The 18490-nt window shown below is 43.2% G+C and overlaps 2 protein-coding genes across 2 annotated transcripts; both read right to left on the reverse strand.

Annotated features, from left to right (window-relative positions):
- Nucleotides 1-3604: 3604 nt before the first annotated feature.
- On the reverse strand, nt 3605-7836 carry matn3a (matrilin 3a). The gene is made up of 4 exons (XM_030110394.1): nt 7671-7836; nt 5315-5890; nt 3806-3904; nt 3605-3660 (listed from the first exon to the last, which is right to left on the reverse strand). Exons 1-4 carry the CDS (start codon nt 7834-7836, stop codon nt 3605-3607), a joined length of 897 nt encoding a protein of 298 aa, XP_029966254.1.
- A 1155-nt stretch (nt 7837-8991) lies between these two features.
- laptm4a (lysosomal protein transmembrane 4 alpha) lies at nt 8992-15668 on the reverse strand. Its single transcript, XM_030111066.1, has 7 exons — nt 15436-15668; nt 12446-12566; nt 11486-11562; nt 10296-10418; nt 10014-10109; nt 9726-9824; nt 8992-9206 (listed from the first exon to the last, which is right to left on the reverse strand). Exons 1-7 carry the CDS (start codon nt 15601-15603, stop codon nt 9132-9134), a joined length of 759 nt encoding a protein of 252 aa, XP_029966926.1. The 5' UTR covers nt 15604-15668; the 3' UTR covers nt 8992-9131.
- Between the last annotated feature and the right edge of the window lie 2822 nt (nt 15669-18490).

Raw genomic sequence — 18490 nt, forward strand, 5'->3', positions numbered from 1 at the left:
AAATTCAAACAGAATCAATTTGCCTGTTTATTGTTCTGTTTATTTTAATTTCACATTTGTGTATTCTTTTTTTTTTTCTTACTTTCTCTTGTACAAACTTTGAGCTGGTTTATGAAAGGTTAAAGGTGCAGTACGCAAGACTGAAGCAATGCCACTTTTGTGCACTGGGTGGTGTTAGTGACTCTCTATCAATCACTATTTTCTTTTTGCTTGCATTTGAACATATGATGTTGTGTTGTCAGTTTTGTCTCAAGACTTTTCACTTCTTCCTCTCTCCATGAAGTGACTGAGAACTGATGGGCAACTGGCAAACATCAACCTCACAAGTGGCACACAGGGTATCTTCTAAAAATAGCTTAAGATATCACAAAGGGTTGTTTTTTTAATTGACCATTTTCACTCCATTCAGCAGTAACACTCCATGCATTAAACATACAATAAAGAGGCCACCTATAAACAAGCCGGTGAGAGATTCTTGGACAATCTCCCAGGTGAAGAAGTCAACATTTCTGGTGAAAAATAACACCTGGACGAACCACGGGTCATTCGGGAGCTATACATTTCCCATTTTGTGGCCCATTTATCCCCAGACTGTGCGGACGAGTTAAAACAGATCAAACAGAGACCAGTTTGACCCCGAAGAGAAAAATACCGGTGGCTGTTAACACTTAGGAGAAAATGGAATTAACACACAGTGTCCCAGTGAGGAAAAGTGGGTGAACTGTGCACATTTACATCAGAGACGTGCACAGTTTGTTCTTATTATTATTAAATTAACCAAATTCCCTGTCAATGCTGAGTCGGTTTGATTCCTCCTCCCATCAATTTAGTTTTAGATGAAGTTTTCACAGGTGCATTTTGTCAACCTGAGGCAATGATGGTGATGTTCAGCAGCGTCAGAGCTGCTGTGCTTCTCTGAATGTGTCTGTTTGCTGACGGAATTAACAGAAACTATCCAAGTCCTCTTCGGTCTGGCAGAAACAGAACAGACATCAATCATGCACCCGGATTCAGGAGGGGTCTTCTCCCCCGACGTACACACCGCACTGTACTGACGACCACTCTTCACCTTTTGTACTGGTCAAATGACTCAAACTGTCGTGTTGTTTTTCAGTGAAACTGGAAATGGCAGCCAGATTTCTGCATGAACACAAAAAAGTACATACCTTTATATTTCATATTAATAAAATCAGTTGGTACGGCCACTTCTATTATTACTGCTCTTGTCGGGTTGGGTGGCCAGCAGCCTTTTGTCCGATTCATAGCTGAAGTCCTACATTGTTGTCAGACACCTTCAGGTGGATGAAGTAAAGATACCTGAGAAATCTCAGTCAAAACCACAAAAAAACAGCTTTATTGTTCCTATTTTGCCCCTATCAATAAAATAAACAATCTTCGACAGTTTTCTGAAATATTGTGAAGTCCTCAGCTTGTGTTGCGTAAACGCTCAGAACAGACATACCCTGTAGCCCACTCGATGTGTCTTTTCCACTTCTCAGAGCTGTGTGAGTCCCATTCATCTTTTCCATTTTTTTTTAACCCCCCCCCCCTCCTTGAAAAACTTGCGGTGGGCTCCCTTGTCTGGCTGCCTGTGTGTGTGGTAACCATGAACTGAAATAGCAAACAAACATAAAACAGCTGTCTGGTTGGAGGAAGGAGGGAGAGGATCCGGGCCAGACTCGGGGTAAACGTTGCGGTGTTGACTCTCCGCCTCGCACAGCCGCCGCAGACAGAGGCGCCTCTGTTGTCAGAGCCGTTTCGGGCAAACAGGCCAGCTCCTTCCACAGTTAACACGGTGACCTCTGTCTGTTGTTTTTCTGGCCTCGCGGAAGGTGTAAATAAATGGATGATGACAACAAGGTACTAAAGACAGATGGCGTCGTCTGAGAGGCGTTCGGCCACGATAAGGAAATCGTCTCAGATTAGGAGTTATTATCCTTTCACCAAGCTCGACACTTCCAAGTAGAAGAGTTAAGAAGTGATCTCCCTTTGACCTCAGGTATCAGACAGGTTTGTGAAGCCATAGGGAATCATGGCACATTGTTAACAGAAATGTCGGAGCTCAGCCTCCATGTTTACCTTTCTATATTTACACAGAAATACATACTGTACACGCCACTGAAATTTATGGTTTCATAAGAACAGCTGTTATAAGGCCCTCCTTTGTGTGTGGAGACACAAAAGTCTCATCTCGCTCCATCCGGGTGTCTCGCCTCAAGTTTCTCCGTCAGTGTGTGTGAATAGCTGCGTGTGGATAAGTGATGCCATAAATCATGCTACAGAAGTCAGTTTATTCTTCACGTGCTCCTCCAAATAACTTCTTTCCTGAAATGCTCACCAATCATGGCTATTCTTCAGACAAGCTTTGATAAGGATATGTAAAAAAAGAAAAGAAAAAAAAAGATCTTAAATAATGAGTGCAGAAGTAATGATAATGTTCCTGATCCTCATACAGTATTTCAAATAAATGTGATTTCAGGAGTTTGTGTGTTCCTCCATCTGTGCTTTTTCATTTTCGATGCAAATGAACTGTGATCAATAAAATGCTCTGTGACTCGGGAAAACAGATCAAATTGAAAGAGAAAATTTTGCACCCAGATGTGAGGAGAAGCTAAAACGTCACTGCATGTTCTCTTAAAGAGAAACATTTCTGCTGAATGTGGTGTCATTAATTTAAGAGAAAATTCACAAAACAAGATATTCTCTTATAAAGACAAAAAAAAAAAATTAGTTTGAGTTAAACGTTGCTTTGATTGTTGCTGCTCTTTAGGTGAAAATAATATTTCTAGTCCCGTGTTGCATTCATTTCCCATCATCCTTTGTTCAAGCCGAGGACAGTGTGGCAGTCAGTATACTGAAAACTTAATTTTTTTTTAATAGACATTAAAATGGCAACAAACTCCAATGTCATTATTTTATTGTCTGATTCTTCAGTTCATTACATTCATACATATTATAGCAAACATTATGCAGTCTCATAACATTAAAAGATGCAAAAAAAATTAGAGTACTATCTTTAAAAATTTGTATACAAATTTAAACAGAAATGTTAATATTCTTAAAAAAAGAGTATAAATACTGGATGCATAAACATTCACTAGGTGGATGCTTTGTAACATAAAATCCATTTTTAGGACAAAGGAAAGTCAATAAGGCAATTTGCCCCAAGAAAAGTATGTACAATATCAATCTTTGTACAAAAAGTATGTCAAACATATATAATCCTACAAAGGAGGAACAATAACCAAATATGTGGTGCTTATACATTACAAAAGTTCATTTATTTTAAGCGATGTAACACGTACAGCAGTTTCAAAATCATCACATATAATTGCATTTATTAAACCAACACACATGATCTTTAATAGTTGGAGACGTGGGTTGGGTTTGAGTCGCAGCTGAACTCTGTGCAGGAGCGCTTTGGAGGCCAGATGACAGGAAGCACATGTCCATGGAGCAGTAGTCCGTGGCTCCCTGACTGGAAGTGAAACGAGTCATCGGCCTCTGTCGAAAAACGAATAAACAGCAGGTCAAACGGAAAGGTTCGGCCACCAATCACCCAAGGCGGGAAGAAGCCGTCCGCGCTCACCCCGGTGTGAAGCCTTCAAGCTCGGCCCACCATGTTCTCCAGACGCTCGATTCTCCCGGACACGTCGGCCAGTGTGATCGGTCAAGGAAAGCTCCATCGGCGGTCGCACGCGCTGTTTAAACTACGTTGCATGAACAATAACAGCAGGCAGAAGGAGCCACCTGTCGGAACCGCGCAGAACGAAGCACCGTCCAGCTGAAACAACAGAAAGGATATGCTTGGCCGTGAGCTGCTGGAGGGCCGCCTGCGTCTGCTTCTGGAAGGCCAGGCGCGCTTCACATTTACAGGGATCCTCCACCACCTCCACCTTCACCTCTTCACACGGGAGAAAGCAAAATTTCACATCAGCATAACAGATCATGCAAGGAGGGGGAAAAAAAGAAGAAGAAAAAGCACACAGAATACCACCCATACTCTTCCCCCCCCCCCCCCCCCCCCCCCCCACAAACTAGCCTGCTGTTTATGAACAAACCAAAGCTCAAGCGAAACTTTTCAATTGTCCAACAAATGTGAGGAGTTGGTTGTGATGTTGTGAAGCCTTGTTCAGAAGCCCAAAATAAATCAATAAATAAACACAATTTGCTCCTTTCTTTCTATACAAACTCTTTCAGCTCCTGAGCAGCGTTAGTATCACCGCAAAAAGAAAGCTGCGGGAATCCACACAGTATGTTCTTACGTTTCAGGGAACATGTTTTCTTGTCCGCATTCAAGATATAACCATTCCGGCACTTGCAGTAAAAGGAGGCGTTGCTGTTGACGCAAATGTGTTGGCAGTCGTGTCCCATGGCACAGGGGTCCACACCTAGAATCAGCCGGGATTAAGGGATGGCGCTTTCAAGATGGCGGCATGAAGACAGTTTCATGTGCGAGCATGCAGAGCGTATGTAGCTTAAGGTTGGGCTTTGTAGCTGCAAACACTAGACGAGGATTACCTGCTGATATAAAGCAGTGAAATAATCCATTTCTACCTGACATGTTGATTTTTCCAAAAAATGGCCAATGTTTTTCAGAGTTTAAAATGTGAGAACTTTGTTCAGATTTTCTACTTGGTCCATTCAGACACTTTCACCACATCTCAGCCAAGGTCATTCGCGAACTGCTGTGTGTTGGACAACGCAGGTGAAATCACAGAACCCTGACAGACAACAACACATGGACATTGGATAAGAGAACACGAGAGACAAGACAAACAGAAAATCAAAAACTCAACAGATCCTCAGTTTTTCAAACCTTTGACTTCATGTCATTTCAGACCACTGACTGGATTTTTCAGAATGATCCCCGTCCCTTGTGCCCAAATCTGGATGGAATTTTGTTTCTCTGATGTTTACAAGTTTGAAAAATTGAGGTTTCAGTGTACATTTAAACAAATAATTTCCAATACAGAACAACAAAAGATCAATTCAAAGCACTGACACACACTTTGATTGCTGGACAAATTATGGACGACATTCCAAAGTTTCGGGCGGCGCGCCGCCCAAAACTTCACATGAGTTGAGACTGATGACAACGAGCAGGTTCCATCTGCAGTCCATGTGGGGGTTGAGAGCATTCACCCTCGTATGTTTTACCCATCACACGGCAAAAACACCGTCAATGATCCACATTCTGCTACAACCCCACCTGTGGACTGAAGGTGCACCAGACCGAGGAACCAGAACCAGAGCCAGAGCTAGAAGTGGGGTTAATGCTGGAAGAGGTCTTGCGGGCCCCTCTGTGTCCTACCGCACAGGGTCTCCCTGAACTTGGAGGTGAGCTTCTCGATGACGCCGTAGGTCTCAACGTAGAAGACATGGTCCTCCAGGGGGATGCTGGCCATCTGCTGCAGCGAGCGCATGTCGGCGCGGTCCACGCCGACGGCGTAGATCTCCACGCCGGACGCCCGGGCCTCGGCGGACACCTCCTCCACCTGGTCCTGAGGCCTGCCGTCCGTCACGATGATGGCCACCTTGGAGATGTTCCTGGAGCGAGGCCGGGCTCCGGACTGCTCGGTGAAGGCTTCGTTCATGGCGGTCTTGATGGCGAGGCCCGTCATGGTGCCGGCCGCCAAGGGCTCGATGCGCGAGATGGCCTTCTTCATGTCCAGCTGGCTGAAGTGGTCTTTGAGCAGGAACTCGATTTTGACCGTGCTGGCGTAGTTGACCACAGCCACCCTGGTGGCGTCCGACCCCACGTCCAGCGTGTCCACCATGTCCCCCAGGAAGATTTTGACCTTCTCAAACTCACCGGGGCGCACGCTGCGGGAGCTGTCAATGATGAAGACCAGGTCCAGGGGTCGGCTCCTGCACTGTGCATCTGTCTCTGGTAATCAACCAAACCATCGCAGGATTTCATCATCAGTCAGACACAAACATGACAGCTTGTAATCAATCATCAAAAACAAAACTCTTAGGGATGTACAAGTCCCCACAAGCACAAAAAAAACTCAAAATCAAATATGACGGTTCGACTAAAATGATATACCGTATGTTGAACGACATACTGTGCATCATTTCAGAGATTCAACAGTCCATCGGAGACGAGCGTTATCCTTTCATTTCATTGTCCTGAATGAAAAGGATGCTGGATGTCCAAAACGTGAACAGTAACATCACACCTGCACATGGACACAGGGTTAGAAGAGCCTCAACAATCACACACACACACATAGAGTCAGCTACAATTCTGGAGTTCAGATCGTTTCAGATCTTTCCTTTTGGGGTGAAATTTGAGATCAGTTAAAACTTCTTTTTTTTAACCTGTTGGTGCTGGCTGTTACACATTTGTTAATTCACCATCAACAAGAATATTCGTTGATTTTATAAAGTTTTTCAAGCGAACCATTCACCATTTCCTTGCCTAGTGTCTTCCATGAATCTCATCAGAACAAACACATTTCGGAGCTGGAAAGCATTGAGGTGCATGGTTTGGGTTGGAAAGCCAATCTGACTGGTAATAATCTACCTGTCTCCACAGGACTGATGCTGGTGACGGAGCCGCTTTGGGTACTGACCGGTAGCGTCACAGGAGCGGTGGTCTCCACCGGCGGCGCGGCGGTCGCCACGGCCGTCACCGTTGCCGCCGTAGTTGCTGGTGGCATTGTTGTCACTGGCGGAGTGGGAAAGACAAGGGGGACGGGCACCACGGGCGCTGTGGGCGCCGTGGGGTCGGAGTGTGTCGGGCACGGGCCTTTCAGTTTGTAAGGGAAGGGACCTTTGACCCTGTGATGCGGATGCAGAGGGACGGGTTGAGAGTGGCCTGCGTATATGTGATGCGTTCGAGGCGCCACGGGCTGATTGAACCTGTGGTGAAAGGGCAGCGCGGGGACCGGGGGCCTGTGGTAAGTCACTGGTGGGGACAGTGGGATGGGTCGGTACACTATTGGCGGAGGGATCCGTGGAGGCTGGTAGCGGTAGAGATACCCTCCCGTATACGTGTGGTGAACTACAGCGCCACCAGAAAGGAAAAGTGATAGAGATCATTAGTAGACTGACACAGGAAGGCAGTGCAGGTTGACATTGTGTTGCAGGTAAATAAACATTTACTGTCGTTGCACAGACACGTGATTAGTTAAAGCACGAGTGTATTTTCAGCTGGGAAGATACAACAAATAGTTTGTTTACAGATCAGAGATTTCATGCATGTTGCTTTTTGAAGTCATTAAAAAATGTTGCTTAAATAAATGAATAATTAATAAAATACTGTGTCAAATAACTCGGTACAAACTCTCAATGATACATATTTTTGATTTCTAAACTGTAATGACAAGAAAGTATGTTTATTTTGTTTTATTACAATATTAAACTATCCAAAAAAATAACTTTGCAGACTGACCAACAAGAAGAATTTGCATGCAATCCTGGAAAAATGCATCAAAAATATTCTACATGTGAATAATACATGCATGATATGCTCATATCTGTGTAGTGAAAGTAACAATAGAAATACTGAAATTCTGCTTGAAGTAACTTTGAAAATAAGTTACTTCCCTGGCATCTTAACGTTGCGTCATTGTTACTCAGGCTTTTCCCACCAATATGATAAATTGCCTGCTAAATCTACTCATATCTGAACAAAGACAACAAAGTTCTAGAAGTCTTACTTCTGGGATCCAGGGTCCTGAGCGGTGGCCGCCCGTTGTTTCTGTTCTGAGCGTAGCTTTGCGCAGCCAGCAGGCGGGGGTCGCCGGGGCTGAGGTGGTACGTGGCCGTGGCATCACACAGCAGCAGGGCGGCGCCGTACAGCAGGCTCCAGAGAGCAGACCTCATCGTCTCAGCAGGCAGTACTCCTTATGGTCCCACACCGACTCTCCGGCCGAGGATCAGGATCCTGCTCCCCTCTCGCCTCTGCGGGGGTCCGGCCTCCTCCACATATGAGGAGGACTGAGGGGGGGGGGGGGGGGGGGGGGGGGGGGGGGGGGGGGGGCACGTCAAACACTCTGCCCAATCCCAGGCTGGGACATGACCTGAAGGGTGCCGTAAAGTAAGGTATGTACAAAGTATGGCATTTAGAGGAGGGTGGTCATTTTCTCGTCCTGTCCTTGGATTTCTGGAAAGTCATTTATCTTTTTGAGAAGAAAACCAAACTGAAAAAAGTACTGAGAGCAGATTTTTTTTTCTGTTTTCTTGGGATTTCATGGAATATTTGAATTTCTAAACCTGGTGTTAAATTATGCAACTTGAATATTTTCATATGATTTCACGGTTATGGTCCGCAGGCCATATGTTTGACTCTCCTGAGCACACTGGGCATGAACAGAAGATCAACAGACGATATGACTGTTCTGAAACGTTTATTGAAGACAAATGTATTTCCACTAGGACAAACTCATATTACAGTAAAATAATGGGAGAGAGTGCGGCGCAGGATAAGCATGCAACAACTGATGCTCACGAGACGGCTTGCTGCAGAGGCCAGATGAGAAAGAAGCGGAGACAACGATCTGTCAGCGGTCAGTGAACGCGTCTTGAGGGCGGCGGTGAACCGAATCACAGCAAGGCTAAATAAATAACAGACAAAAAAAAACACAAAGTGCTACAGACTCCATTCAAGACTGAGGTGGAATAGTCTACATCTTAATAATTAGAGAGGTAAAAGCAAAACACAGTTCAACAATAAAAGCTATAATAAGTGGATTGTCTTGGATTTATTTACTTTTTTTTTTACATTTCATTTATCAGTCTATTGATAGAGTGGTGATGGATCGATGAGAGCACTTCAAGCAATAAACTTCCACAGAGATCCCTTTCACTAAGACATTAAAAAAATAAAAAGGCCAAAGGGAGGTACAGGGAAGGGGGGAGCTTTGTTCGCTTTCCCAACATTCATTCACTCATTTATCGAGAGTCACACAGATATCCGTTTCCCACAATGCTCCTCTCACATCTCTACGGCGTGAAAGTTGAACAGCGTCTTCAGTGGCCTTTTTACACGGTAGGTCAGAGAGGGAGGAGAGGCTCAGGGCGTAATGGTGTTCAAAGGGGTCAGTGAGGGAATGTAGGAATGCATATGACAGCTGTGTGTGTGTGTGTGTGTGTGCGTGTTTTGGCATCAGGGCTGGTGTTTAGGCTGGCATGTAAGGTGGAGGTGGCTCCTTCTCTGGCATCTTCATGGCCATCTCGTAAGTGGGCAGGATGTACTGGAGAAGAAAGAGGAAAAAAAAAACCACACTTGTTACATTTTTATGCCAACAAATCATCAAATCATCAAGGTCAAATGTCAACGATTTACACACAAACAGCTGATCTGCGAGATGATTCTACTGTCAAAAAAAAAAAAAGCTTCCAATGGAACCAGCAGCTCATATCATCCTTCTTTTTCTACACGAATAATCCGGAAACTGATGTTCTTCCCTTTTGCTCACAGTACTCATCCTTTCAGTGAGGATGCTGCGCCACCAGCTGGATTACATTGGACATTACAAAACCTCTAGGACCAAAGGGAGAAGGGTTTTTTTTCCTCTAATCTATTTCACATTAAAATAAAAGAAAAAAAATAACACCGCCCATGAACTTGAATACTGAATTGCTGGGAAAAAAAGAAGCATCGATTCACACTTTAATTCTGCGATCAGCTCCATGGAGTCATTACAGAGGAGCTGATGAAGCAGGAGGGATTCCAACCAGAGCTCCAGAAGGTGGAGCCGGCCTGCACGTACCTGGGGAGGGGTCTCGAAGGCAGGGTAGACAGCGATCTCTGGCATGTTCATGCTGTTGATGTACTTGAAGCAGTTCCACACGCAGTTGGTCAAGTAAGCCTGGACGGCACAGAGGAGAGCGTTTGTAGCTCAAACAGTTCGACGGAGATGCGACAGCCGCTTTCTCTGCTGTCATATAACCAACTAAAATACGTTTCCTCCAAGTCTCAACATGTGGAAATACTGGGAGGATATCTTTCCAATTAGACAATCTAACGCCTGCTTGACAGTGAATGAAGGATTACTTACTTTGAGGATGATGAGGAAGGTGAAGAAGACCAGCACAAAGAGCAGCAGGCAGCTGGAGTTCATAGACAGCAGGTTATCCTTATATGGGAAATCCGGCTGGAAGAGAAAACACGGTTGTAAACTCCGCCGGGGCTCATCAGCAAAACCACAATCAATCGAGCAAATAAAAACCAGAGTGATTTCTGCTGGGACCCAGCAGGGCGGAGCAGCAGCTCCACTCCCGCTCCATTACAAACATAACAGTGAAGTCTTCGTCTCGCTTTGGGTCCTGGTGAGACTCACCAGCTGGTCGAGGTAGTCCCTGATACTGGGCAGGTAGGTGAGGGAGCTGACGGCCACCAGGCAGCTCAGAGCAAAGTCAAACACCTGGTAGCAGAAGAACGGGATGAGCCAGCCGTCACGATACTGAGGAGGAGGAGGAGGAGGAGGAGGAGGGAAGCAGAACAACAAGAACAAAAATTACTCACTTGGGAGGATTTTCTGTGATTTATGGAGGGACCACAATGCATCACCTCAACCTAATGCTTTGTTTATTAACATATATAAATGCAACAGCTGGTTTGCTCATGAAGGAGCAAGTGAGACGTTCATTTTTAAGTTCAAAATTCTGTTTTGAGGTTTCTTCAGATTTCGATTTAAATCAAATCTGGTCAACCTGGGACAGGCTGAAATCGGAGGCCCACAGAACCAGGGACAAAGTGCAAATCCCATTACCACGGCTACCGTAAATTTAATTTTGCCATTATTTATTACAATAGAATCTAATTTAAACTGATGACATAAACCTGTATAAGCAATCTTTTTTGTATCATTCATTATTTTTTTAAATGCAAAAGACATTGTTTTGTTTCAAACGAAAGACCATAATCATGAAATGTAAAAATTCTTGCAACTTAATTTCACTTTAAAATACTTGACACACCAATTCACTTTTCACTGATATTTGCATTTTTTTCTGTGATGCCTGTGTATTAGCTCGCACTTTCTAATCATGCATGGTGATCCCTCCAGTCAGTTACAAGACACTTTTCACGTTGAATGTTGCGTCTATCAAAAGCACAATGCACTCTGCATGTCAACCGACACACTGCTTCACTATGATCCACATCGGAACCATGGCTCGTGTGCGTGATGTTACACAAACGGGAAGGGCTGCCACACTGCACTGGAATAAAGGGAAGTACGGGAACATGTACTACTGGCACAGCTAAAGCAGAAGTGGGCGTTCTGAGCCTACTTTAACCAGGTAAAACGGCGACCAAACCTGTCGGTCCTGATGCCATCTCTGAAGGCCTTGAAGTGAAGATAACACACATGAAAACACAGCAGTGTGTGTGTGCTGCTGTCCAAACATTTGGGATTAAGGTGTTTTGTTTTCGTTTTTTGTTTTGAAAGCAGGCTCGTTCCAAGAATAACATATCTGCAGAAGAAACACGGACAATGATGGCGCCATGTCGGATGTGGACTCTTACAGTAATGGCGCCGTACACCATCATGGCGCTGATGGTGAGCATCAACAGAGAGATGGCGAATCCAACAAAGGCATTTTCTGGAAGAGCAGAAAAGAGAGGAAAGTCAGGAATTACCTTTACAATTCAGTTTCGCCTGAACTATCAGAGTGCCTCCGAAAGTTTGAACAACACATATATTCATTTTTCAAATCAGATTCAGCTCAATTAATTTCACATGTGGTCCTGATGTTTTTCAAAGTAAAGCTCTTCTGACAGATTTTGACACATTTCTCTTTATATTCTGTCACAATATTTTCAGCCATGATGGCAAAAACCTCGATGACGAGCATTAAAATGTGAATGTAACACCTTCATGAACTGTAAAATAAACACGCTTGATTCTTTTATCTTTTTTTCCCCTCAAAATCAAGCGCTAATTCTCATATTCTCGTATTTGCTCACAGTTTTTACCTGAAGCACAAGATTTTCTGAACCTACAAGAGTGTGTGAAGTGGGGTTTTTAAACAGCTTAATCCACACCAAAAGCCATGAGAAATTAAGTTGCATTTCTTTCACTCGGTTACATAATTGGTGGAATAAAGAGAGGGCAGGTTGATCAAGCTGCCATAAAAAAAAAAAAAAAAAAAAAAAAAAAAAAAAAAAAATCCCGTAAATGACTGATCAGAGTCTGAAAGAGCAGAGTCTGTCGTAAATGTACCACAGTGCAGGACAAACATGGATCCCCGAGGAAACAACCCAGAGTGATGCCAGCATGGAAACGTGATTCGGAGGGGAGCTCGACTCCCCGAGGAAAATTATTCACATGAATAACAACAGGTCGTGAGAATCCCTGAACTCAACCAGCAGGAGTGCAACTTATCTACTCCTGTTTTGTGCGGCCAGGACATTAAATGTGAATTCAGAATTCAGGCGTCATTTTGAAAAGATTCCCGCACAGATTCCCCCCCCCCCCCTACTCACCGGACATCCTGTCAGAGGCAAAATAATGATCAATGACCTCGTACTGCAAGTCGATGGTGGGAACGTTTTCGGGGTGGGTCACAGCTACAGTCAGCAGGATCCCCATCAAGAGATGGATGACCTTAAAAATGAAGATAAACAAGGATATTTAGAAAATTAAGCAAACAAAATGTTGGAAAACATACAAATATTGGACACTTTTGAATAATTAAGAACCAATCTATGCAATATGTTTGGAGATGAAAGTCCTACTTTCCGTACAGGTGTTGGTTTCACTTCATGTCAACTATTACAGACAGTAATTCAATTTATCAATCAATTGATTTTTTTTTTTTAATCCACCAGGCGACTTTAAAATAATGTGGGACTGATAATGCATCAAGGAACCAATGAGAGACAGGAGAACATGCCAACATTCAAACACTCAAAGGCCTCGCACTCACAAAAATGCACAGCATGCTTTGGGAAAGACGGAGACGAAGAAAGTCTCTCCTGATTCAGCTGTTTGCACAGGATTTTCCACCGTTTGAATTTTAAAAGAAACAGTGAGAATTAAATATGTGGAGATTTCTCATATCGATAATACTAACGCACAAAATGACATGGAGAATTCTACTGTGTTTCACACTTTGTGAGATCAATGTGTTTCAATCCTGACTGGCAAGTGAACACGAACACCGAGATGAAGAACTTTTGCAGGTCAAGGCCAAAGTATAACGTAATAAAACACCTATGAACCAGTGGAGCAGCAGTGAAATGAGGCTGCCTTATCTGAAAGAGCATCATGTACCATCGTAAAAGTCATAAACATTTGGTTTTTTTTTCATCTTTCCTTTAAGGCTTTTGCATTAATGTCCTACTGAAGCAACATATGATTTCTCATTCTGACACAGTCTCAAAATTTACCCAGCATGCTGCACTTTTAGGAAATCTTCTCAGCTGTAATTACACTGCGTTTCCAATTGTTTTATAAAATATGCTGAGCAGCCTTATATCATTCAGAGAATTAACACAGAACAAATGGACCTGCAGCAACGTCTACATAGTAATTGTGTGTAAAATGTATCTGTGCATTAGAATAAATGGCTCAGTTTCATTGGAGTGTAACCTTGAGATGACAACACACTGGCTGTAAGATATTTCTATTCCTGAAAGAAAAAAAAACTCAACAGGCAAGTTTAAATCTTTCAATAAATTCTTTTTATGTTACATAATTGCCACTGCTGACAATTTCCTGGAAAAAGGTTCAGAGGCCCTCAAAGAGCACCTTTGTTCAGCATGTTGAAACATGGAAGACTTTGATACCGCCACGAAATAAATAAATAAATCAAATAAAAAGATTAAGTTTTTGTAAAAATCTATAGCAATTACAACCACTTCTCATTCACGGAGCAGCTGTGGAAACTTTCAAGACTCAAAAATACTTGGGTGTGGTTCCAGATAACAGGCTGGACTGGTCTGCAAACACACACACCATCTTAAAGAAAGCAGGGAGCCGCCTCTTCTCTCCAGGAGGCTCAGATCCTTTACTGTGGTGGACAGTGCTCTGTTCTACACAGCAGTCTGTTGGTCGGGGATGGAGGAGGGGTCAATAAAAAGAACAAGCATCTGGGGAAACTTGTTTAATAAGCAGGCTCAGTGATGCGAAAGCGTCTGGGTTCTGTGGCTGATCGTACAAGGGTCAGATTAAAAGCCATCATGGACAATGCTGACCATCCTCTGCACAAACACGCAGCTGCGGTGAGAGGCTCATCTCAATGCGCTGTAGGACTGAGAGGTCCAGGACATCCTTTGTCCCCCGGGCCAAGAGACATTAAAACAACTGGTGACATCTCTCTGGGGAATGAATAAAACATCTTCTACTTAGAATTTAATTGATATGGTGATATCACCTTGTGTAATATCCATCCATCAATTGTTTTACACCACGTTTTCCTGGTCAGGATGGAGTGCCGGTGCCAATCCCAGCTAACTAACTATGGCTAAAGGCAAAATACACCCTGGACAATCCATCACAGGACAAACACAGAGAGACAGAAAACCAAACACACACCTAGCAGTAGTTCAGTGTCAGGAATTAACCTCACATGTCACCACTGTTCTCGCTGTCTAACAGAAGTTTAAACTTTTTGGGGTTAACTATTTGCTGTTCTCGTGCTCACTGCAGTCCGATCCTCGAGGCAAAGCCAGAGATATATGGATGAATCCATCAGATGTTTTAAGGATTTGAGAGAAAACGTAGATTTTAGGGGAGGAAGTGTGCTACCGTGTTTTGATGTGTGGAGAGAGAGAGAGAGAGAGAGAGAGAGAGAGAGAGAGAGAGAGAGAGAGAGAGAGAGAGAGAGAGAGAGAGAGAGAGAGAGAGAGAGAACCTCGGAGGAGGATTTAGAAACTGAAAGCTGGGACATCTGTGACGTAGGGAAACGGAAAGGGGATTAACTCCGTGATGGGACGACAGTGCAAACATCTGGCTGACACCTACGAGTAGATTTTACCTGTAACAAAACATTCAGTACCCACATGATTACTCAAAAGACTCAATGTGAGATATAAAGCTGTATTTTTATTCCTGACTCTGCGTGATGCTCTACGAGCCGAGCCTGTATTGATTTAGCCCTTTAATCGCTACACAACGTTAGCTCAAATAACTCATACTTCACACCGTCAAACACAAGAACATGACCCACGAAACTGAGCATTCATCAACGGTTTGAACAAAGTTGAGTAGACTCTACGGACTGATGAGACAAGACAGTTTATATTTAGCCGACACGGTTAGCATGCTAATCCTAGCATCGCCTTAGCCGTTGAAAGCTGAAAAGTGTCATTTAGCTCCCGTCAAAGGCAAACAGCACGAGCTCACAGCTCATTACATTCATTCCGATAATATTCATAACAAAACTCAATCATACCGGGAGCCTGGGAGCAGTGATGAGGCAGTGCTAGCAGCTACTAGCTCCCTGACCCCTGTAGAGAACCATTTTACATACCATGTACCATGTTCCCAGGATGATGGTCCCCGTCCGGACATGGCAGCAGCCGCAACACCTGGTGGTGTACAGTCTGTCCTGGCTCGGCTTGAAATGATGCATGTCCTCTACGAGCGTAGGGAGAAACATGGAGAGAGCCGCTGGTGGAGGAGAAAAAAATCTCAGCATCAACAGTGTGCGGAGGAACGCGGAGAAACGCCCACCTCTAGCAGACGACCTGCGCACACCGCGGATAAAAACAAACGCTCTGACGTAAGGAGGGGGCGGGACTTCACGTGTGACCGACAGCCGCGGCGGCCAAAAGGTGTGAGCGAATGGATTGGTCGATTTCACAGGTATTTAAAAACTTTGCAGTTTTTTCAGTTTAGGGGAAAATAGGACTGACTCAGTTAGCCACAAATGGGGATCTGCATTTGTAAGGATAAACTGCGTTAGAGCTATTATCACTGCGACCATTAAAGTACTATGAAAAAAAAAAACATCTCATGAAAGGTTCCATCTTTTAGGCTCCTCTGCCTTCCAGTTCGAGTTCATCCTATATGCCTATAGCACCTCTTGTTCCTGTGTTTTAATTGATTTAATTGAATTCAGATCCAATTATGTTCTATTGATAGAGATATATGAAAATATCCAACTCAGGGTTGCATGGAACTGATGCCATTCACACCTACTTGTACAGGCAATTTAGAGATACCAACAAGTCTTAAACATGTTTTAGGACTGTGACGGGAAATCAGGATAGAAGAAACACATACATGCAACCATCAAACAATTGAATGCACCACCTTTGCCCCATTCATCCATTCATCACTCAGTCGTGGTTCGGGTCTGCCTGAGTCAGCCCTGAATAAATGAAAAAGTAAAGTTAAAGTGAATGCCTGTCTCTTGGATTCCACATGGGAAGAGTTGAATAATTGTGAGAGCTCCTTTCCACTTTTTAAACCCCAGCAACCTAAAGTAACCACGTTTTTTTGTGGTGATAAAATTAAATTACTTGAATAGATTTGAACTTTAAGTACTTCACTTTTTCAGTAGGTCCACACAGCTGCATTAATGTCCACTGAGACTAAGAGCAAACTTCACAAAGTTCACCATCCAACTTCTATTAGCTCCTCTCCAACTAAGACTGCACTATTTCTCCTCTCAATATGAATACACATCCTGCCCTATTTAAAACCCAGAGAGGGCCTCGGTACCCAGTTCTCATTTAGTTCAATACTCAGTGGTGAATTGTCTCTGAAGCTCTCGGGGAGATGTTATAACATGTCCTTGAAGTGACAAGATGACTCCCAGGTGCTTCATTCTCCCTGCACACACAAAACTGTATTTAGCTACTTTCTCAACCAATTTTGTAGTATTAAAAAAAAAAAAAACTTATTTCATACTTATTTCAAGCACACAAGGCGGGAATGCCGTTACTGCATTGTCAAACAAAAAGAAAGCATTACAGACAAGAAAACGGTCTCAAAGTTAATGTTTTATTCACAATGAAATACAAAAATATATTCAAGAAACATATTGTCTTACATTACAGCAGCTTTCTGTCCTTATTCATGTGTCATTTACTTTGAATAAACTCCTTCGATGGCGTTCATCCATCCACGCCATTAATAAAACAAATCATTCATGTCAGCTGTGATGAGGTATTTTCCCTGAAGTTTTCCTGTGTGATGTAGCTGGTCAGTCATTTATTAATTCATTGGAGTGATAACAAGGATTCACAAAACATTCAAATACAGCAGTCAGATTTTGGTGTGTGCGTGTGTGAGTGTGTGCGAAAACGACTCATACACCAATTAAAGTGCATCACATGGGGGAAGACGGTATAGGCATTTGGGTTTGGAGGAAAAGCACAAGCATGACAGATGAAATCAGTGGTGAGCCCGACCGGCTGTAGTGTGAAAGAGAGACGAGGGGAGGTGGAAACCGAGGCAATGTACATTTAACAAATTTACATTTTCTCAATATGAGATGTCAAAGTGAAAAATGTCTGGAGACGGTCAGATATAGATTCACATACAATCTTCAGAAGTGGGCAAACAAACTACCATAATTACCTTCAATTACCACGTTATTTAAAAACACTCTTGGGAATTTTTAGCAGTGCCCACTAGGCTATGATGCTTTCATTTCTATCTTTTTGACAGCATTATTTAAAGGTAGTTCTGTTTGAATGCCACAAAGGTTTATGTAAGAAAGAAACAAAAGCTGCCACTTTAAAACAGTCAGAAAGAAGGTGCATGTCAACAACTAATCAAATATCGTTTTGGATGTACTTCTTTAACTAAAAACAGCGATGTAAAAATGATTTTAAAAAAAACAGAGGGTGGATTTCACAGCACCAATCAATGTAAATTGTTGCAAATCAAATTTCTGTTCAGGTGGACTGGTAAAAAAAGAAGGATTTTTCCTGACGTCTCAGTGTTTTCCTCTGCTACCATGTGTACCTAAAAATAATCTCAAGTATCTGTTAAAGATCAATCCTAATCTTTCATAATGCATCATAAACACAGATTAAATCCTGTCAGGTTTGTGTTGGTACTACAGTTCACTGAAGCGTTGGGAAGTGAAACAACAGCCTCGTCCGTCCTGTGTTTGTGAAAATATTCGTCCCATTCCTTTCGTTTTCTCACAACATATATATTTTCTTCTTCTCATTCTTCTGCCACTTGTAGATCACAGCTGATGTGACTGCTACTGCAAGCACCCCTCCCATTATCCCGCCGGCGACGACAACTGCAAACAAAACCAGAAATGACAAAGCAGCAACAAACTCGATGCTTTGTCAAGTTTAGGTTTCCGAGCTGCAAAGTACCTGCAAAGACTTCTGGGTTTTCCAAGGGACTCTTGCTGTTTTCCAAAAAAATCCAATCAGTTTCGTCTGGAGTTGAGGTCATGATACCCAGGTCCCATGATTTCTGATGCAGAGGCGAAAAAGGAGCAGTTAGTTTATCTACTGCTTGATAAAATAACATGAACAGATGAAAAATGATTAAAAATTCACACCTGGAAATCGTCACTGCGTCTGTTATCTTCTAACGTAATGTCAGCGGTT

The sequence above is a fragment of the Salarias fasciatus genome, chromosome 15 (genome assembly GCF_902148845.1).
Source record: "Salarias fasciatus chromosome 15, fSalaFa1.1, whole genome shotgun sequence".
NCBI classification, from domain to species: Eukaryota; Metazoa; Chordata; class Actinopteri; order Blenniiformes; family Blenniidae; genus Salarias; species Salarias fasciatus.